The sequence below is a fragment of the Callorhinchus milii genome, unplaced genomic scaffold (genome assembly GCF_018977255.1).
Source record: "Callorhinchus milii isolate IMCB2004 unplaced genomic scaffold, IMCB_Cmil_1.0 Scaffold4, whole genome shotgun sequence".
Lineage (NCBI taxonomy): Eukaryota > Metazoa > Chordata > Chondrichthyes > Chimaeriformes > Callorhinchidae > Callorhinchus > Callorhinchus milii.
This window is the reverse complement of record NW_024704745.1, coordinates 19,789,630-19,812,293: the sequence shown is the minus strand read 5'-3', so window position 1 is coordinate 19,812,293 and position 22,664 is coordinate 19,789,630. Positions and strand designations below refer to the sequence as shown.

Here is a 22,664-nt window from a genome sequence, read left to right as displayed (position 1 = left end):
TGCGGCCGACATTTCCCTCATTGTGTCCAAACTGAATGAAATTTTGGACAAGGCAAATGTAGTTACAGGGCTTGCAGGAACACTTGTTGGTACTGTCAGCAACCTCCTGAATGCCTCTGCTGATGTTCTGGCTTCTTCTTCCACAAGGTAAGTGGCGCTAGATTCTTTGCATCATCACTACTTATATTACCCTCCGGGCTGAATTTCCCCCATTTGGAACAAACCACAGCTTTGATTATCAAATGCTCACTATGCCTCATCTATTTTTCTGCTTGCATTCCTAAATATCCCAAACGATGTGTTGCCAAAAGGCATATCCAATAATGCTCCATTTACAGCTTACAGTTCTGCTGTCTACAATTGACTTGCCTTTGGCACTAATGTTGTAAAGTAAATGAGGGGACAATGTTGATGCTGGATGAAGTTACAAACATTTCTTGAATTTTTTTCAGAAAACTTCTGTAAATTTTTTACTTTCCTCATCTTCTGAAGGTATTTCACTCTTCCCTCTTCCACTTATCCCTCAATGTTCCCAGGGATATATTTTTGCCTTACAACATTTTCACTATTTGGGAATTACTCATCTTTAGCCTTGACAGTCAGTCTTAGAAAACTATTGGTGGGCAAGGGAGAGGGAGCTGAGCCCTCTGCTGTCCTCAACTGAGGTATATGCATACAACAACAAAATTACATTTGTATAACCCCTTTCACCTCGGGAGGACATCCCAAGGCGCTGGACAATGAGTGTTTCGGATCTCAGCTGGGGATCGAGATCGGGGTGGGTGGAGGGCAGGGGAGGAAGGAGAGTGACTGAAAGCATGGTCAAAGAGGAGAGTCTTGAGACAGGTCTTGAAGGAGGCAAGGGAGCGGGCGAGGCGGAGGGACCGGGGGATGGTAGCCCAACGGAGATCAACTAAATTAGCATGGACTGGGAATTGAACCTGAAATCCTAGTTTATATGTCTAATGTAGTGGTACATTTTATCCACTAGGCCAGAAAATACATTTTCTTGATTGAATATTTCTTGATTTATACCATTGAAGATGGATTTACCTACATTCATGCGAATATTTGGTAGGGCCACTTATTGACTGCCCCACGGGTTACTTCTGGCCCGTGGGACACAGATTGGCCACCAGCTCACTAGGCCATCAGGGTGGATCTTCATCCAAACTCCAGAGGCAATAGCATTCAGCACAATACTGTAAATTCTGGAATTAGTTCCATGACTGCCATGTTTCTTTTAGTGTGTGGCAGAGAGAGAGAGAGGCTACACTATAAGGTGGAATTGCAGGTCCAGATTGTTAGATTGTGGAAGTTCCATTATCAAGTACATATATGTAGTTCTTTCCATAATTCAAACTTGCAGTTACATTTATTTTGGTAGGAGGGACTGTGCTTCAGAGGGTCAAATTATTTCCAACACCCTTTTCCCCATTAATCCCTGCTCCGCCCTTCTAACGGGTGATTTTCTTTAGCAGAATGGTACAAAGCGTGGACAAGATTGGTCTCCGACTCAATTTCTCAGCAGACTCCGTAAAGCTCACCTCAACATCATTGGCTCTAGCTGTGACTAAGGTCAATGTGATGGGCTTCAGTGGGGCTAATTTCAGCATCAGCAATATCACAGACCTCCAGGTAACCCAGAACATGCGTTCCCACATCTTTAGGTCCAGTGTCCTCCTGTCAGTGCATGGGACAAGCTTTTCAAAGCTATTTCATAGAACTGTTATCCCTATATCTTAGCCTATCGTACAGGGAGATGACCACTTGCATCTGCCAATCATGCTTGAAATATTTTTTTAAAGGCCAGGATGAGAAAAATCTCAGACCTAACCAACTGAACCACCATGAGAGCTCAGCTTGTAAGATTTAAAAATTTGGATTGAGAGGCCTTCTGGCCTGTTCAGGGATGGCTGTATTTTACTGATGTTTTGCTAAACATTAAAATATTATTGAATGTCACCACAAGTCATTACGTTATGCTTGGTCAACCAGTGCACCATTTCACACCCAGTATTTTTTGCAGCCATTTAATTTTCGCACTCCAATGTATATGCGCAAAATTAATTGGGCCATGGAATATTTTTTAATTTTAACTAACTAATTTGAGTTTGACTGAATATCAACAGCAACACCAAAATTACATTTGTAAAGTGCCTTTCACACTGGGAGATCGTCCCAAGGCGCTGAACAGTCAGGGATCAGGACCCAAACTTGGGGGGGCAGGGTTGGGATAGGGAGGGCAGATGGGGTAGGAGGGCGGCTGAAGGCACAGTCAAAAAGGAGGGTCTTGAGTCATACCTTGGAAGGAGGCAAGGGAGGGAGCAAGGTGAAGGGATTGTGGGATGGAGTTCCAAATAGTGGGGGCAGAGAGGCTGAAAGCCCGGCCGCCGATGGTAGGGCGGTTCGGGCGGAAGACCTGGAGACCTGCTGAGCAGATGGAGCGGACAAGTTGAGAGGGGCAGGACCATTGAGGATCTTGAAAGTGAGGACAAGGATTTTGAATTCTATCCTCTGAGGGATGGGGAGCCAGTGGAGCCAGGCGAGGGTGGTGGTGATGGGGTCACAGAGCCTGGTGCGGGAGAGGACACGAACTACAGAGTTCTGGATGATCTAGAGCTTGTGGAGGGAAGAGTTTGGTGCCCAACAAGGAGGGAGTTTCCGTAGTCAAGCCTTGAGGTGACTAATGCATTTATGAGGGTTTTGGTGGCTTGAGGGGTGAGGGAGTGGCGGAGTTGGGCAATGTTGTGGAGGTGGGGGAAGGCAAAGCAGGTCATGGCATGGATATGGGGGAGAAAGGATAGTTGAGGGTTGAACAAGATGCCCAAGTTCCTAACTGGCTTAGTGAGGTGGAGTATGTAACTGTGGATGCTAATGCTGCCAGTGCCTGAGGTGCTGAGGCACTGGCGCGAGCCAATGAGGAGGTCCTCAGTCTTGCTGACATGCAGTTGCAGAAAGTTCTCATCCAGGACTTGATGTCAGACAGACATTCTGTCAAGACGTCAGTTGTCCTGGAATCGAGGGTGGAGGTAGAGAGATAGAGTTGGGTGTCATCCGCATACATGTGGATGTTGACCCCATGTCTGCGGATGATATCATCAAGGGGAGCATGTAGAGATTGAAGAGGAGGGGACTGAGGACCTGAGGAACACCACACGAGACTGTGCGGGGGCTGGAAGAAAAATTGTTAGTGGGGATAAATTGGAGATGCTGTGAGAAATAAGACTTGAATATGTCTACCTCCTTCAAGAAGCCTCCTTTAAGCGCTCTGAGATGCTGGCCGGTGTGGAGGGCGCTACATAAATCCAAGTTGTTGTTATAAATGTGTAGATTATACTTTCTGTAACTTTCCTATCCTACTAATAGGTCTCTCTGGGTGAAGAGTCTCCCCAGATCAATTATGCTGCTATTCAGCTTCCAAACTCTCTGCTGACCAATCTCCAAACTGAGGAGGTGGATCTAGCTTCCAGAATTCAGTTCTCATTCTATGAAAAAAATACAGTCTTCCAGGTAAAAATACAGTCTCGATTTCAGCATGTCTACATAATGTCAACAGGATATTTGCACACTGAATACTGGGGGATGAGATGGAAAGCTGTTCTTAACATTTTGAAGAGGAAGACAATTGTTTCCAGCAGAGCACTTTCCTACAAAATCTAGACAGTGAGTTGGTATTGTCTGTTGTTCAAATACACATAACGTTTTGATTGCGTTGTGAGATGGAGCATTCACGCAGAGGCACAGATAAACTCTTGATCATGTACATGATGTTACCAACATAAATATTTAAATAAATGCTTACAGTTGCAAAGAACATTTTTTGATCATTTTTGTGATCGAGTGGGCTAGGTTTCCGTGATCCTCGGTAGATAGTTGGGAGTGCATCAATGTTGTCTCTGCTGCTCAACCTTGGAAAATAAATATTAAGCAAACATAATAACTTAAAAGCCACATTAGTATCCAAAATTTAAATGGCACTCAGCTTTGCTTCAGAAAGAACATCAATGGTCACAATCCAAGTCTAAAGATAAATATTCCCCTTCCTGGGAGGGAATACTGCCATCTATTATGCCTGTGTAAATAACCACAATTTTATTTATTTTTCAGGATGCTAGTCTTTCAGAAACATCTATCTTGAACAGTTATATCATTGCGTCCAGTGTAGCGAACCTCAGTGTCCAGAACTTGGTGAATCCAGTCAGAGTCACATTGAGAAACCTTCAGTTCAATGAGGTATTGTTTTGTTCTAGATTTTCTCTTTGAGATACAGAGGTACTTGGTTTCTGGTCTAAAGTAATTCACAAGAGTACTTGGCACTAGGGACTTAATTTCTTCTTGATCTTAAGACCATTGGCTTAAAATTTAAGATTATGTAGAATTTTGTTTTGTAAATTTGTTAAATTCAGCTAAATTGTTAAATTGGAAGTCAAAATTTTCAGGAGTTCTTCAAAAGAGTTAGAATCTTATGAAGAATTATGGGGAACCACTTCCATATTAAGAATTCACAATTACTGGGCTCTGATGCCAGATGAAGCTATTGCACATCGGTCTTTCAGCTCAAGCATAAGACTGGTGGTTAGCAGGGTTGCAGCTTTGCAAATAAACAAAACCTCAGAATGATCTGCTATCTAGTGAATTGAATATGTAAGAAAAAGATTAATGCATGACTCGGTTTAACAGACATTGATGTTAAGAATGGTGTTCGGAGGTGTCTGCCTCAGCTCCATTCATCTATGTGAAACTTTAGGAATTTAAACTGCTCCTTGCACCTCATAAACTGGATACATCCATAAGTGGGATCATTCAGTAGATATTAGTTAACCTCCATTATAAAGTAACATCATGACTGTTAAACCCAAATTCAACAATCTTTATGTGTTCCCCCCCGCCCCCACTGCAATGACAGTGTATGAGTCCACGTGATTTATGATGGTTCTATTTGATTTCAGAATAATTCTGACGTCCAATGTGTTTTCTGGGACTTTGATAAAAATAGTAAGTATTTTATTCTGTATTTGAATATTTAATATTTACATTCAAAATATTCCTGTTTCTGGGAGCCAAACATACTCAATCCTTTGAATATTAAATGAAAATATTGATCCAAATAGTCAAACCACTTCCCATGTGAAGCTGAGTGGTACAAACCCAGAAGTTCTCAGATTCCATCTCGATTTGTCCTGAGTTAAATGATCTCGGGAGACACAGTACTCAGAGAGTTAGTTACAATTGGTGTCATTGCTCCAAGGCTGTTGAGAAGGAGAACATAGGAACATAGCAATTACTGGACGAAAAAAGACCAATGTCCATCTTGTTCGCCTCTAACTAGCCTGTAGTCGCTTGCTACAATAATGTTGATAGCAATAGCAATAACTGACTGCATCAACCTACATGGATGCTCACTACCTCATGGAACAAGTGATGAATCAATCAAGCTTCCTGCTCCTTCGCTATTTAGTCATTCTTGCTGGAAAATGTTCACTGGAAAAGCATGGTACAAGAAACACCTTTCAGTCCATCAAACAAAGTCTGCCCAACCTATCCATTACTCTGTGGATATAAAATGAAATGAAGAATCAAAGCCTTCTTGGGGCTTCTAAATTTTAAACCTTACACTATTATGTAGATCTCTTCTCACAATCTAAATTAAAAGCTGCTTACATCTGCATCACATCATATGTGCCTCTCAGTACTTTGAAGACGTTGATCAAGGCTAAGTTTTTATTGCTGTGGGTGAACCCAGCTTCTGCTTTCTGCACTGGATTGCTTTGAATTGTGAGATGAAAAAACTAAGCCACATATCAAAATTCTGAAATTTGGAACTGTTGTAAAATGATATTAAATATACCTAAACTTTAATGGCATGAAAAAAATTGTCTGGTCATTTATTCATTTACACTGGGTAGCTGCAAATCTCTGTTCCTCATACCATCTCCTTAAGGTGAGAGCAGAGTGGGATATTCATGATGCCAGATCCCCAGTTTAACACTTCCAGTTTTGGTTCTAAATTATTGGTGATTTGTCCCCAAATATGCAGTAAAAAGGTCCTTTGCGATATTGGTTGCAAGTCTCAGCCCAGTTTCTTGTAACTATGGCTTACAGCATAGAACTGTTCTTAGTTAGCAATCTCAAACAAAGATCAAATATTACCTAGTCTCAAAGTGTAAGATGTCACAACAATATAGTAGTAGATGGCACTGTTTTCCAGTCAGACTTAAACACAGAGGGGAGGGAACTTTTTCTGTGTGGCCCTGACTGTGCTGCACCTGATCTCAGAATGGTTAAGGCTAAAATAAAAAAAAGTTCCATTTCTCAGTAGTAAGTTCTTTCCCTTGGAGCACAATATTCTTTTTCTTTTTTAATAAAGCCCTCCTTGCTGCTGTGATTCATTTTGAGTAGGCAAGACTTCAGCTTTCAGAGCTTTAATATGTGGCGGTCTCAGTCATGATGCATCTTTTTACCTTTGCAGGTGGACAGGGTGGATGGAGTGCGGATGGCTGCACAGTGGCTCAGAAAACTGTCAATCAGACAACATGTGAATGCCATCACCTCACAAATTTTGCTGTCTTATTGGTATGGGAACATCCTAGACCAATGTGAAATGTAATGTACAATATCGAGCATCATTCTCAAAATACAGGAAATTAGGTTGTTAGGAATAAATAGCTAGCGATTGGGGTTCCAAGGTTTTGTCTGGCTCTATGCCTCCACCCTCAGGCACTTTTCCCAGGATATCGTCCTATATAAAATGCATTGTTTGAAAATCGTAAACCATTTCATCTTAACAGGCGTTTTCTAGTCATGCTCATTTTTTTTTACAAAACAGAACAGATAAACTTTGTGACCCCATCACCCTCACCCGGCTTCATCGGTTCCCCATCTCCCAGAGGAGTTCAAAATCCTCGTCCTCGCTTTCAAGGCCTCCATGGCTTTACCCCTCCCTACCTCTGTGACCTGCTAACTCCATATCAATCTGTCCGCTCCATCTGCTCAGCAAGTTCTGGCCTGCTCCACGTCCCCCGCCTGGTCTGCCGCAACATCAGGGGTCGGGATTTCAGCCTTTCTGCCCCTATCCTACATTCCCTTTGCCATACTCCCTCTCTTGCCTTCTTCAAGTCATGTCTCAAAACCCTCCTCTTTGACCGAGCCTTTGACCACCCTCCTACCCTCTCTGCCCTTCACTCTCCCTGATCCCAATCACAAGCTCGGGTCCAAATCCCTGACTATCCAGTGCCTTGCGACGTCCTCCCAATGTGAAAGACGGTATACTAATGTGATTTTATATTGTTTGTATATCCTGAATGGGCAATCAGATCATAATTTTATATCAGCTGAGATATATCTGATAATATCTTAAGAACTGGTTTGAAATGATTGCTATTTTCAACATTAGCCAAGTTCTGGTCTCTCCAAAATGCCACAAAAATAGAGTAAAGCTAGAGACCATGATGGAAGTGTAAGGATGATTAATATCTCAACAATAGAATTATAGAAATTACAGCACAGAAGGAGGTGGTCAGGCTTCTCTTGGAGCTAATGTAGTGTAACTTCAATACTGGACCACTACCTTTGATGGATCTCAGTGGACTATATGGGGGAAATTTTGGTGATTCCAGGATTCAAATTAAAGGAGTCATGTTAGGATTTTGAGAGTACATCAAATGGTGTGGCTGTAGAGCAAAGGTTTCAGAACTTGTGTGTCAACCTGGCTCATTTGTGTGTTGGCACTCTTGTTTCTGAGTCAGAAAGTTGTTGGTTCAAATCCCTTGTTGAGACTTTGACCTCATATAGTCTGGGGTCACACTTCACTACAGTTGTGCTGGGATTGTGCTGCATTGTTAGAGATGGTGTCCTTTGGATGAGATGTTAAACCAAATTACTGTCTGTCTGTTTTGGTGGGCATTAACGATTCCATGGCAGTATTGAAAAAGAGAAGGTTTCTCCTGGTGCGCTGGCTAACAATCCCCCAAATAAAATTCACTTCATGGCTGTTTGTGTCCCAATGTTGTGCACAAATTGTCTGCTGCATTGATCAACATGATACCAGTCACTTTAGAGTATATCATCACACATCATCCCAATGCGAAAGTCACTATATCAAATGTAAGGGTTATTATTATTAAATAGGTTTGAGATAAACACATAAATATCTGGACAGCATCTGATTTGTTTGCCATTATCACCAATATATCACCCTTTATGAACTTGACCTGAGGGTAGCATCCTTTAGATAATCCTATTTCATTATAGTTAACAATGTGAATGTCATTCTTGAATTGTCACTAATAATTTTTTCTCTTTTTGTTCAGGATCTTTCCAGAAGCGGTAGTGATGACCAAATCCTCACTTTCATTACATACATAGGCAGTGGCATTTCAGCTCTTTTCCTGTCAGTCACTCTGGTGACGTACATTTTCTTTGAGTAAGTCTTCTTGCTCTTTTGGAAAACTGTATGCAGAAAACTTTAATGGGTAGAAATTTCATAGATTTAGTCTATTTTTGGGGGTCCTTAAAAGAACTTACAGAAAACCAGCTTCAAAATTAAAATTCAAAATTGCCTAGCTTTATATTTATCACAAGTCAATTCCTGGATTATTTAGTTACCAGGTAGCTTCATGTATAGAATTTATGACTGATCCCTAACCTGCATCCTATGCAGAATATGACCTAGTATTAGGCATGCTGTAATTTAGTCCCTAATGCAGCATTTATATCTTTCATGGATGTAGATTGATGGATACAAGATCCCAAAAATTGAATTGCTAATTTCTAGGAGGAGCACCTTGTTACTTAATAACTATTCTATTTTATTTCAGAAAACTCCGCAGAGATTATCCCTCTAAAATCCTAATAAACCTTTGCACTGCCTTGCTGTTCCTGAATATGGTATTCCTCATTGATTCCTGGATTTCTGCCTATGAGGTCAACGGCCTATGCATTGCAGTGGCTGTCTTCCTTCATTATTTCCTTTTGGCTTCCTTCACTTGGATGAGCCTTGAGGCCTTCCACATGTACCTGGCCCTGGTCAAAGTATTTAATACTTATGTGCGCAAATACATGCTGAAGTTCTGCATTGCTGGTTGGGGTGAGTATGTTCAATATTTTTCAAAATTAAGGCAAATCTATATATTGTTACCCTTATTACTCGGGCGGGAGTGGGGGGGGGGGTGGGGCGGTGTGGGGGGCGGTAAATGCTGTACTCCTGTGAATACATATATATTTCTTTATCTGAGCCAAATACTCAACTTTGTCCAAAACACCAATTTTGTTTCCTTTTTCCCCCTTAACATTAAAAACATTGTAGAGTTCATAAAAACATTAGAGTTCATACTCTTACAACAATCCTTTGCAGGGCACCAACATGACAAGGATTTGTGTTCAATGTCATTTATCTGTAACCATGACCTATCAGCTTTTGAAGGAGCAGTGATTAGTGGCTCTAATTTGTCCACAATTCCATGTCTTTCAACAAGCAAGGAATAGGCAGAGCATAGCCTGGCAAACTTAGTCAGGTGAAATGCAGAGCCACAAATAAAAACCCTTTGTGGAGTATTATCAGGTTATTTGGGTGCTGAACTGCAAAGGAATTTAATCCTCTGTAATTGCAGTAATTGAATTAAATTTAAATTTGGTCATCTGAATGAGATCTGTATTACCAGTAAATGCAAGCAACCTTCTTGCTGAGAATTTTTTTATTTGTCCAAAATAGGCATTCCTGCTGTGGTGGTTGCCATTGTGCTCATTATTGGCCCAGACAACTATGGATTTGGAAAATATGGAAAAAGAACAGAGGACACCTGGGATGTTTTGTAAGTGAGATCCTCAGAGAAATAATTAACTTACTTATTTTTACTGCATTTCATTTCAGGGAAATAGTAATGGAAACATTTTTCTATCATTTTACAGTGCATTTCTTGTTAACTATTCTCCTATCCCAATTTATACTAAGTACAGTTAAATCTGTAGTAACAAATCCAGTAAACATCTCCATGATTTCTTTGTATCTGAAAAACACACATCTGTGGTGGCAGAAACCAAGGTATTAGGTTTCTGAGAAAGTGTCCTCTGAGGTAATACTGGAATTGAACCAGCTAAAACCATGTAGTTTTTCAGTATAAAATATTGGTTGTTTTCCTGCTGCTCATCTGACAAGGATAATCTTAGACAAACTGATATAATGGTCAGACAGCTTTCTAAAAACATACTCCATTTACCACCTTCCCTCCCTTCCCCCATGTTTATTGCACTTTTTGCTCATAAAGATGAAGTATTGGATGACTAACAAGTAAAGTCCTTTTCTCACTTGCTGCATCAATTACTTCCTAGATAGTTAAATAATGTGGGGAATACAGTGAACCTTCCTTTAATAACAACAGCTTGCATTTATGTAGCGTCCTTCACATGGGGTAGCGTCCTAGAGCACTTAATTCTGCCAAATTCTGCCCCCACAAAACATTGTATTAGTATGGTTACCTCCCATCCCACCCCACCCACACCACATTTCCTATATGAGACATTTTTGTTGATTCTCATATACCTAGGGTTCTATATTTACTTCTTGTACAGTCCTTTGCCTCATTTCACAGTTACAACTAGGATCTGCCCATACCAATTTTAAATGTTTTAATGCTTTTTTATTTACAGAGGGAGTTAACACACTCAGCTCTCAGATCATTCTGTGCTGATTCTCTGTCCTGTCAAGCTGTCCTATAAAGTTGAAAAATCATATATCAATTTAAAAAAAATCTTATTCTAACAATTGGTTTTATGTATTGATGACTCACAGTAGAATATACGGACAGAACATAAAGAGTGTTTTTTTTTTGTACACTGAACAAATTCTAACCTGATCTGTGCTTTCCTCTATTCCAGCTGCTGGATCAAAAATGATATTGTGTTTTATGTAGCTGTGGTGGCCTATTTCTGTCTGATGTTCCTGGTGAACATCAGTATGTTCATTGTAGTCATGATCCAGCTCTGTCGAATAAAACAGAACAAACAGCATCAGCATGTGCAGAGGAATGTTTTCCGAGACATAAAGAGTGTGGCTGGCCTCACCTTTTTATTGGGAATCACCTGGGGCTTTGCCTTCTTTGCATGGGGGCCTGTCAACCAAGCATTTACGTATGTCTTTACCATCTTCAATAGTCTCCAAGGTACACTAACTACTGTTGCTTTAGCTGATCAATTGTTTTTCATGATTACCATTGTGGTTGACTCATCTGTGAATTCAACTCATTCTTTTTTTATTTTGATAATTTGATTGCTGTGAAATGATGCAACAAATTCACATTTGAAACTTGTTTGATTCATATATCTATATATTTTTAATAATAAATGCCATCTATTTTACTTTTAATTGATTCAAGTACAAAATGAGTTTGTTGTAGCTGATTTGACAGGTGGAGGTAGCAACATAGCCAAGAACCGGGCTGAATTTTGTTTTAATGCAATGACAGAACAGTAGGTTGAAAACAATAGTGAGGATACAATAAACACAGCATTTCTGCATTGGCCACAAGTTGAGACCATGGTTAGTACTCAAACCCATTATTGACAAGCAGTGATTTCATCCAGTCTCCCATAGGGTCTGAGGTAAATCCAGCTGCCATTTCATATCTGCATTAAAATTTCACTCACCACTAACCACACTTTCTACACTTCATAAACTTAAGAAATCTTGTGTAAGAATGCTAAAGAATAAAGGAATATTAATAGCAGAACCGATCCTAAGGTCTCGCCAGCTTTGCACATCCAGAATAATTTATTCAAATCTTACAAGATCTGCCCTTGCCTGGTTTGATTCCTATCTCTCTCACTGTCTCCACTTCGTTGCCTCTAATAGTTTCTCCTCCAGCCCCTGCACTGTCACATCTGGCGTCCCCCAGGGCTCTGTCCTTGGCCCTCTCCTCTTTAATATCATGCTCCCCCTTGGTGACATCATCCCCAGACATGGGGTCAACTTCCACATGTATGCGGATGACACCCAACTCTATCTTTCTGCCTCCATCCTCAACTCCAGGACCACTGCTATCCTGACAGACTCCCTGTCGGACATCAAGTCCTGGATGAGGGCAAATTTCCTACAGTTGAATGTGAACAAGACTGAGGCCCTCCTGATTGGCTCGTGCCAGCGCCTCAGCACCTCAGGCTCTGGCAGCATCAACCTCCATGGTTGCACACTGCAACTCACCAGCCAGTCAGCAACCCAGGTGTCTTGTTCGACCCTCAACTGGCTTTTCTCCCCCTCATTCAAGCCATGACCCACTCTGCCTTCCCTCACCTCCGTAACATCACCCGACTCCGCCACTACCTCACCCCTCAGGCCACTGAAACTCTTGTTCATGTCTTCATCACCTCTAGGCTCGACTATGCAAATGCCCTGCTTGTCGGCCTTCCCAACTCCTCCCTCCACAGGCTGCAGATAATCCAGAACTCTGCAGCCCGTGTCCTCTCCTGCACCAAACTCTGTGACCCCCATCTCCCCCACTCTCGCCCGACTCCATTGGCTCCCTATCCTTCAGAGGATCCAGTTCAAGATCTTGGTCCTCACATACAAAGCCCTCTATGGCCTCGCCCATCCTACCTAACCCCCTACCAACCCGCCCGTTCCCTCCGCTCAGCGGCTCTGTCCTGCTCCACGTCCCCCGACCCACCCACCCCACCATTGGCGGGAGAGCCTTCAGCCACTCTGCCCCCAACCTCTGGAATTCCATCCCCCAGTCACTCTGCCTCGCCCCCTCCTTAGCCTCCTTCAAGTCCCACCTCAAGACCCTCCTCTTCAACCATGCCATCGGCCACCCCACTTCCCCTCCCTTCCCCCCCCCCCCACCCCAACCCCAGCTCGGGTCTGAAATGCTGTACTCTGTCCAGCGCCTTGGAACGTCCTCTTGACGTGAAAGGTGCTATACAAATGTAATCTTGTTGTTCTTGTTGTAAACCTTTTTTGCTACCTCTCTTGTTTAAAACTGGACTGAATACAAAATGTCCTTGTCATTACTCACCTTTAACAGCCAGCTTGAACTTTCTCTGTTTGAGCAAGTCTTATCCTCTCACTTTATTGAAGTGCTAGTGTCATTGCTGCTCTGACCATTCTGCTCTTGTTCCACTTAAGCTCCAAATATGCCAGCCCACGTTGAAATCAAAATTTATTGCACAATATCCTATACAATGTCATACTTCTCCAGACCTTAAAACATCCTCCTACAGTCTACAGACTTTCAAAACCCGAGTTTGGCATCACTAAATCACAACTTGATTCATCTCATCTTCCTTCCTACCGTTCTCAGACGTTGCCCTTATAGCTAGGTGGATGAACCTTTGCAGGAAACTACTTGTATTGCCCAAGTTTCGCACATTTCTTTGTTCTTTGGGTTTGAGTTAGAATGTTTATTGGAGATATGGACAGCATTTTACTCTATTATATGTCTATCCATTTAACGTGCAATTCGCTTTTGCAATATCACTCTTAGTGTATAGTGCATCTAACTGCATAATTTCTTTTACTGTTTGCTGTGTATATGAATGCTAAAGAACAGAGCACTACTGCTCATAGATGTAGTCACTATTAGGTACCAAAGTTAAATATATTGGAAGCCCCTAGTTCATTTACAATTATAACTGGACTGATCACTGTACTGAAATAATGACTTTTTTTTATTGTGCAGGATTTTTTATCTTTGTTTTTCACTGTGTGGCTAAAGAAACTGTTCGGAAGCAATGGCGAACGTATTTGTGCTGTGGCAAATACAGATTGCCTGAAAATTCAGGTAAGATATTGTGACACAGGAACTGGGGGGAATGCACTCAGTGAGATTTCACATTGGGTTTTTCATCCGTCAAATTATTTTTTTCCCCAAACTGATTCATCTACTAGAAAAAGTTGAAATTTATATGATTTGCTTCCAGAGATAATGAGTATTTGATAATATTTCACAATGGCTTTCCCCCCAGTGACTAACTGGGCTCTTTGCAGTTTGGTCAGCAATGAGTAAGACAATGTGTAGGTCTCTTTTTATAGAAAAGGTAGTTGCTCATCCTGAGTTCTCCAAAAACTAAGCCTGACATAAGATTCAGAGACCACTCTATATGTGACTATAACATTGAATGTCAGGTCTTTGGAAGCCTGTGATCAACAATAAATTGACAACATTTAGTATATCATTAGAATGTATATCATTGGAAACCACCAGTTTCCATATCACATGATAGGCTTTCCTGCCATTTAACAGAGGGAATTAAATGGCAGGAAAAGACAGTGAGGAACAATTCAATAAAAATAAAAAGTGAAATAGAGACACATGTTGTAAGTAACCTTGGTGGCCAGAGGTGGATAGAAGCAAATGAACTTAGCAAAAAACAGACCATGATTGTTCATCGTGATTGAATTCGTAAATTACATGTAAGATCTGAATTTTTAGATTTACAAAAATAATTTGTAAATAGTGAAATTGTGAATCTGAGACTCTGCTTGGAAACTGATCTACTGCCAGACACTAAGGTCTGCCAGACACTAAGGTCACAGTCCAGTGTCCGAGCAAAGTTCCAGAGAGACACATTCAGGCATTTGCTGTTTACTAATGCATTTGCGAATCACACAAATACTATTGCAATATATAACAAAATAAAGAAATATCTGAATTCAAACTGATGGCTACATTAAGTAATAGTATAAATATGGTCATAGCCCATTCCATGGAAGTGAGAGATTATTTTCTACCAGCCCAGCCTGTTAGCTAGTTTAGTGCCTTCTTTTCCTCACAGATAATCACAGATTAATCCACTGCCTTGTGCTCGTGGAAGGCAGCATTTTGACAATTATCCAGTAATCCTTAGAAATGAGATAAGCAGCCAGCTGGTTATTTGAAGCTTTGTATAAATTAGGGGCATTCTGCTTCCTCCACTTATATTATTATGAACATAAATCATCAACAATAGCTAAATGATAGGAGTTTGGGCAAATCTTTTCAAAGGATCGCAAACTTGGGGTTCACCATATTGTATTGAACATTCAGTATGTGAATCGTATTTTTATACATATTGTAGAATGGAGCAGAACAGCTACAAATAACACAAAAAAACTGCAGCCTATTGTCCATGCGATGTCATTGTCCTCTGCTTCCAACAACTCGTTGCACTCCAGTTCCACCAACTCCTCCATGATTCAAATCCGAGAATATTCCTCTCACCCCAATATGTACGGTATGTATGAAATGTAGGACCAACCTAGTCGTACTGCAGTTTCGGAAAAATAATGGACTCTGGGCCAGCAGTATCTGGATTACTGTGTACTCCGGTTGTCATGTCATAAGGGAAAAGTGATTAGATAAATAATCTGTTCAGCCTTGGGAAGAGTTATCACAGAGATATATAAAATGACTAAGGGATTAAGAAATTAAACCAAGAAATTAAACATACTTCCAGTATGTTAAGGCAGGAGAACAAGGGGGCACAGGTACAGGGCTGTGAAGGGCAATTTTACGATAGGTATCAGTGAAGGGGGTTCTCAGTGCAATTGTGCAATACCAAACTTGTGCTATAAAGAAGCACATTATAACAGGGCTGCACTGTGGTTTACACTGAAGTAATTAGTAGTTGAAATGGGAATCAGGAAGGGTGTTAGAGACGGGGGCTGATTTCATTTAAGAAATGCTTTGGAACAGAATGATGATAAGATTGGGAAAGATGATATCAAATAGTCCAAAAGGGCCTCTTTATTTGAACCTCTTTTGTGGTTTTCTATTACAATACAATTCAAATTTACATTTGTATAGTGCCTTTTGGGAGAGCTTCCCAAAGCACTTAAAAGCACCTCCTGAGCACTGAACTTCATGTGGGAGCTGAGGTAGATGGAAAGGAGAATGATGGCCAAAAGCATGGTCAGTTGTCCTCTTTAGATTTGTCATTTGCAGATCACTAGTTTATTTGTGGGAATCTGCTGTCAATGTAGTTTGACTCAATATAAGCAGTCTGATTTTGGTCCTATCCATAGGTTTGAGAGTTAAACTTACCATCTTGCAGTGCAGGAAGCATGCAAGTTCACTTTTGTTGTCTGGGTTTAAAGGAGATTGACAAAGAGCTATAGATTTAACCATACAAAAAGTGCTGTTCAGGCCTTCCTGAACATATTCTTCTGTTTTTAACACTGAACTTTCCATATAAATAATTGTTCTGAAGGTTGTAACATTAAGAACCTTGATTGACCAAACATATTTCTGGCTATCAAACAGTTATTTTTCTGAAGTTTTTTCTACCAACTTACTTTGCATAAAAATTCATACTGAAGAATCTGATCCAAGGATGTCACCGGACACCAAATTGCTGTACTAATGTTAGGCAGGTGATAACACAGCCCCACGCCCAAAGATCTGTGGATAACTAGTAGTAGATACAATAAGGAGTTTAGGAGGAGCTTTTACACATAGAGGGTGGTGAGAATGTGGAACTCACTGACAGTAATAGTGGTTGAAGCAAACACTTTCAAGTTGTGTCAGAGAAAATTTGCTGTATGCATTAAGGAGAAGAAAATAGAGGGATATAGGAGAGGGGTACAGAGTGGTAGGGGTTTGTGTGGAGTATAAACACCAGCACAGCTGGTTGGGTCAAATGACCTGTTTTTAAGCCATTATAACTCTGTGTCTGCACTTTGTGGTGTGGCATTGAACTGTACGGACTAGGAAGATCCCAGTTTCAATCCAAAACCTGTATTCATTGGTTGGTCTCAGCCACAGTTTGTGGTAGAGAAATGCTATCATTGGACTCAGTGGATTCTAATTTACATAATCACAGGATAATAATAATAATAATGATCCTTGCATTTGGTATAGCGCTTTTCACATCTTCTCGACGTCTCAAAGCGCTTCACAGAATATGCTGTAAAGTGAATTGACTGTATATTTGTTAAATGCCAAAATCACTTAAAAACAACAACCAAAAAGCAAAGCAGCTTTTCCCACATCCTTTATCTGGCCTTTTTCTCACTTTGACGGCTTTTGTAAAACACTGACTGCTCTCTTTGATCAAGAATGTTCAAACTTGCAAATATTTTGTAAATAGCACAAACTGGACCCCATTGTCTCCAAGGTTTTAAGGGGAGAAATCAGTCAACATTTTTGCTCCCAACCAGTGACAGTACTGGGAGTCTAGAGGTTAATTCAGTATAGCGATAGACCAGACAGCAATGCTTCTCGTGGAATCAAATAATCCAGAATAACTCACATCACATCAGCCAAAGGCTGGTTTAAAAAAAAAATCCATTTAAGTGGGTCTGGAAGATAGGGAGAGAGGGCGTACAAGGAAGGAACTTTGGGAGAGAACCAGCAAGCTGAGCGTAGTGGCTGAAGACTCGACCACAGAAGGTGAGATGGGAGGAGTGAGGAACAAGCAGGAGTCCAGTGTTTGAAGAGCGGAGGGTATGGCCAGGAGAATAGGGCAGGGGTTAATTGTAAAGGTAGGGAGGAGCAAGATTGTGTAGGAATTTGAACGTCAATCCAGTGAGGTACTAAGAGACTTTAACTTTACTTTTTTTTATATATAAATTTGGCAATTGCAGATTGATTTAGGAATGATCAGCAATAGTAACTAAAATGTTCATCGTGCTTATTCACACCACAGGGTGAAAATAGTGATGCATGACATGTTCATTATCGTCATTGATAATTATCATAGTGTTGACCAGTCAGAGGGACACACCTAATCTTAAGTAACTCACTGCATCAACCACATTTATCAACAATATAAAAATTATCAGTGATTATTATCACATCACTTTGTTGCAAGTTTCACTGCTACATTTTATCTCATTAATGTAACACTAACAAATGCTGAGGTGTACATTGAAATGCAAAAGGCATCCTTTTTAACAGGTAAGACACAGAATAATATGAATTTCCCAGCAGGCTTCAGCATTTCTCCTTTTCTCCTTTTATCTCAGGGAATATCGATGCTGAGACCAACAAAGTATCTTCCAAGGTCTCGAGAAGAATTGCGCTTCTCCATGAACCTTCAAGCAGATAGCAGCTGTTGGAAATGAGGAATGGACTGAACTTTACACAAGATCACCTTTTTCAAAGGACATTAACTCAACAAGGCAGCATTCCAAATCTAGAAATAGCACCATACTTTTATATTTTTTGAAAGGAACAAATAAATTATATTGATGTGCACAACCTAATATAATATTGGGTTAGGGTTAGTAAGATAGATTAGGGTTGGCCAAGCTTGCGGCCTGAGTGACTATTATATGTACGAGTAATGCAACCCATGGGCTGTAAGTTGGTCGTCCCTGACATAGATAATAAGCACAATGAGACAGTAGAGCTCTCTTATAGTTCATTCAATTCATTCAAATGTAAAGGATGAACTTGAGTACTGGAGAAATGCCGGTTTACACTTAGGATACAATGGGGTTGAGCAGTGCAATCTGAAAGCAAATTATGCTGGAGTTTGCTTGTCTGATCTCATCTTGTGCAGGTTTGTTTGCAGCAGCATGTCACTTCATGCCACTGTAGTTTAAAGCAAGAAGTAAGTCAATTCAGGCTTCCTCAGAAATGGTTTCTTAAGAACCCCCCAAGGAACATCAAAAACCCAATGTTGGATATCGGAGACCAACACACGAACTTCTGTGCGAATGCACAGATTTCTCCTCAGCCCTCCCTGACCAGTACAATTAGGAGAGTGAAGTATAAATTGGGTTTAGTACTTCTTGTCTCTTCACCATACATTGCTTCACTTGTAGCAGCATAAACTAAGCACTGGCCTAATTTATGGTGTTTCTAAGAAATTTAATCTTCCTCTTGATTTTTTTCTGTCTTGCATAATATCTCAGAACACAGTGCTAGGGTTGGATGCTGAGCAGGTAGGAAGGGAGAGGGTTTGGTAACCATAGGGGCAGTTGAAGAGATAGGTTTTAAGGTGGGATTTAAAGATAGGTGGAGAGGGGATAAAACAGCAGGATAGAGGCAGGAAATTCCAGAGGTTTCCCCCCAAATTCAAATTTATTAACCACTCATCTCATTGTAGGTAAAGTTGATGGCTTAGATTGATTGCAATGATGCCTGTATACCAGCTTTAATTTTATTCAATCATATTTTGTAATGCGCTTCAGTATGTGTATTATACATGAAAGGCTCTATATAAATGCAGGCTCTTATTTCTCAATGGGATTCCTATGTAAGGAATTGGACCGTGCAAGTGGGGTATTCCTGGTAACCAGCAATATAGCATGCTGTGAGCTCCAATTTGGCAGGTCAACATTCAGAGTGGAATGCCTGCAGGTCAATGGAAAATCTAATGAGTTCATTATTAAGGAATCCCATTAAGGAATACTGCAAATTAGACCCCTTGTCCACTTGAAGTTCTGTGATAGAAATACACATGGCCTACATGAGTGCAAATAAAATGGACGGTTACGTTTTGTGGAATGCAATCTGTGACAATTGTAAACTTATTTCATTCGGAAAAGCAAAACACTTTAACTGTTAAATAGTTGTATTTTGTCCATAAAATTGAATGCTTTATGATGACTTGTAATTTCTCGAACTGTTGTTGAACAATTACCATTTGTGATATACTTGGAAACCCACTTTATCATAGCTGTGACGAAATGTGATAGAATTGCTTAGCCAGGCGTTGGACACATGCAGAAACCTATCACTGTACTTAAGAGCATCCAAAAAATTCCTTTGCCCAGACTGGTGTCTATATTCTCTCCCCTCAGAGGGATGCACGCTGCTTGCCTAATTCCAGAAGTATTAGGCTCAAGATCCAGACTCTATATTGGAGTATTACCAAGATGGCAACAGAGAATTGACTCGATTCCAATAATGTGTTGCAAAACACACAACTTGGAATCAGCTCAGCTATATTAACTTCCCCCTCTCCCCAGTAGGATAGTGGGAAATTAAAGATGAATAACACTGGTTCCTGACCATAAGAAATCAATACCCTTTACATTTATATTTTGTAAATCAAAATCACTGACTTAGGTCCTACAACATGAACAAGTTGACATTCAGGTGATGCTACATGCAGTTTTATAGACAGGGAGGAGTGAACCAAAGTCTAGTGGCCCATCAATTCTGTTCCCAAGAGAATTCCCCAGCTTTGTCCTCCACACCATGTTCACTGGCTCTGTTGGTAATACTCTCGCCTCTGAGTTAGAAGATCGTTTCAAACCTTTTGTTAAGCCTTTAATGCTGTAGTCTGACATTCTATTGCAAAGTTTGGGGGAGTGTTGCATTTTCAAATATGCCACCTGTTCAAGTGAACGTAAAAGATCCTCTGGCACATTCAAGAGAATGGAGATTCTCTCAGTATACTGGCCAACAATTCCCCATTAATCATTCACTTGATTAAAGGATTTTAAAGGTGTTTTAAAAAAATTAAGGATTATTATATTATTATTACCTCCAACACACTCCCAGTTTACTTTGGGATTGCATCAGTGTCAATTTTTATTTCTTGCTTTACTAAAACAAAAGTAAATTTGAAGGTTTTCTATATTTAATGAAGCTGAACAACAAACTGCACTGATGTAGCAACAGTAATGAGAGGTTTGTGCATGAAAACAATGAAACATTTCACCTGGACAGAATGATTTAAATTCCAATTATTATATTCCTCCTCCACAGCTTTACAAAAAACAGAAACATTACCGTGTTTCTGTTCCAGCAAAAATAGTTTCAAACACTGCATGAGATTACCTAATGCAGTGCTTGGAACTTACAACACAATTTCTGAAATTCATTGCCTGTTTTATCTTCACATTGTGCACAGTTAGAGATTGCAGTCAGCAGAACAGTGAAAGGGTGTGCGAGGGGTCTCAATCAACCTGCAGTATAATAGTGGCACGTATTCACACAACAGTGTCATCTTTCTGCATTATAATAGTGTAATTTTCCACATTATAGCAGTGCCATAATATCCTCATGATAACAGTGCCATAGTTTCTTCATGATAACAGTGCCTTCTTCCTGTGTTATAACAGGGCCATCACCTCCTCATGATAACAGTACCATTTACCTGCATTATAACAATGCCATCCATCACTGGCTCCTTCAGTACAAAACAGCGCTGAGTATAGTAATGGAAAGAGATAAGATTTTGGAGATAAATTTGGATGTAGAAAGAAAGTGCTACATTAATGCACTAGTTCTACTGCACATATAGCAAATTGATGCCAAAATGCTGTGTACATCAAAGTTTAGGGATAATGATTGGATTCTGAGCCCAGCTACTAAACGATCTGCAAGAAGTAGTTTCATGATTGAACTAATGACAGAAGACTACTCTCGGGAAAGCTACAACACAATATACAGTACCATAGCTGTGGATGCAATAACCAGCACAGTAGTCTCCTGCATCAATCATTCCACCTTGGACAGTTGTCAAGTGGAGACCAAAAGTGCAGGAAGAGGAAACAGATCACCCATACACTAATGGTTGTATTTTAACAGGGTTCTTTCAGTTACTCTGTGAAACCTGGGCTGCCCGTCTCCTAATAGATTTGTCTTGGAGTCTAAAACAGTGATTTTAAATAACATCCCATAGGAACCCAAACTATGTCACACTGAATTGCAGATACTCTGCTCTGAATGTAAATCGCATTGGAGAGTATATCCACAAATCTGGATAAAATGCTTATGGTTACTGAAAGGAATCCACATTTGGATTCTTCAATGAAGGAATCTAGTTTGAAGTCTTTCATTTAAACCTCCTTGTCTTTTGCTGGTAAGCAAGGGAAGGAAAAATCAGTAATTCCCAGTGCAAACAACATCCCATAGATGTTGAATAACCAAGGCACAAATCAATCACATTTTCCTATGTAACGGATAATTGAACCCACTGAAGATTTAGATTTAAATCCCAGTTTGATCAAATCTAGCATTTTTAAGAATTGTTTCCTTGCGCTCAGAGACACTACCCCATAGGTATATCCATATAGGTAGATATATATAGTGATGAGTGAGAGCAGGATTGGGGCTTAGCTAAAATGGCTCTCCTACCCCCACCAGTTAAATAACCGGCCAACACTCCCTGTACACTCAACGGTTCACCCACTGTTGTAATTTGTACTCATGTCTCTTTTGGCTGGAAGTCCCATGCTTTGGCTACCTTAGATAAGGAATAAACAGTGGATTCTTCCAGCCAGGGCTCTCTCTCAAGAGAGTAACAGTACACATCTCATGCTAAAATAGAACCTGCACTAAACACCGCTCATGTTAAAACACACCATATAGTTAATTTCTGCAAAAGATTTCTCTTGTTTCTGAAATGATTAACATATACCAGCCAAATTGGCTGTTGCTTGAATGTTAATTAACTAAGCCGATAAATTAAATTCCTAATCATAATATACGCTGCTGTCAGATTGTGACAAATGCTTTGTATACAAGAGTGGGCAGAAATGAACGAAAGCAAACCATGGGGGAAAATGTAAGTCAATGACTTATTTCTTACCCTTAACACTTTCCTGTCAGCTTTTCTGATATACATTTGGTACATTTGCACATTTGGTATTAAAATTTAATGTACTATTTCAACAGTAAATTTGTTCCTGATCACATGTTTGTCTCATATAAAATACAAATACTGGCAGACTTTTTGAACACTGCATCGATAGCTCATTGTGATACTGTATGAAACAGTCTGGTGTAGTTATA

At 40.3% G+C, this 22,664-nt stretch overlaps 1 protein-coding gene across 1 annotated transcript; it reads left to right on the top strand.

Annotated features, from left to right (window-relative positions):
* Positions 1-28: 28 nt before the first annotated feature.
* Positions 29-19,526, top strand: LOC103177598 (adhesion G-protein coupled receptor G2; the record flags this gene model as incomplete). Its single annotated transcript, XM_007891835.2, has 13 exons — positions 29-147; positions 1,482-1,638; positions 3,370-3,513; positions 4,111-4,236; positions 4,953-4,998; positions 6,473-6,576; positions 8,313-8,425; positions 8,820-9,088; positions 9,713-9,812; positions 10,876-11,159; positions 13,671-13,772; positions 15,049-15,204; positions 17,936-19,526. Coding segments are annotated over 13 exons (1,803 nt in total), but the record flags the coding sequence as incomplete, so codon positions are not given.
* Between the last annotated feature and the right edge of the window lie 3,138 nt (positions 19,527-22,664).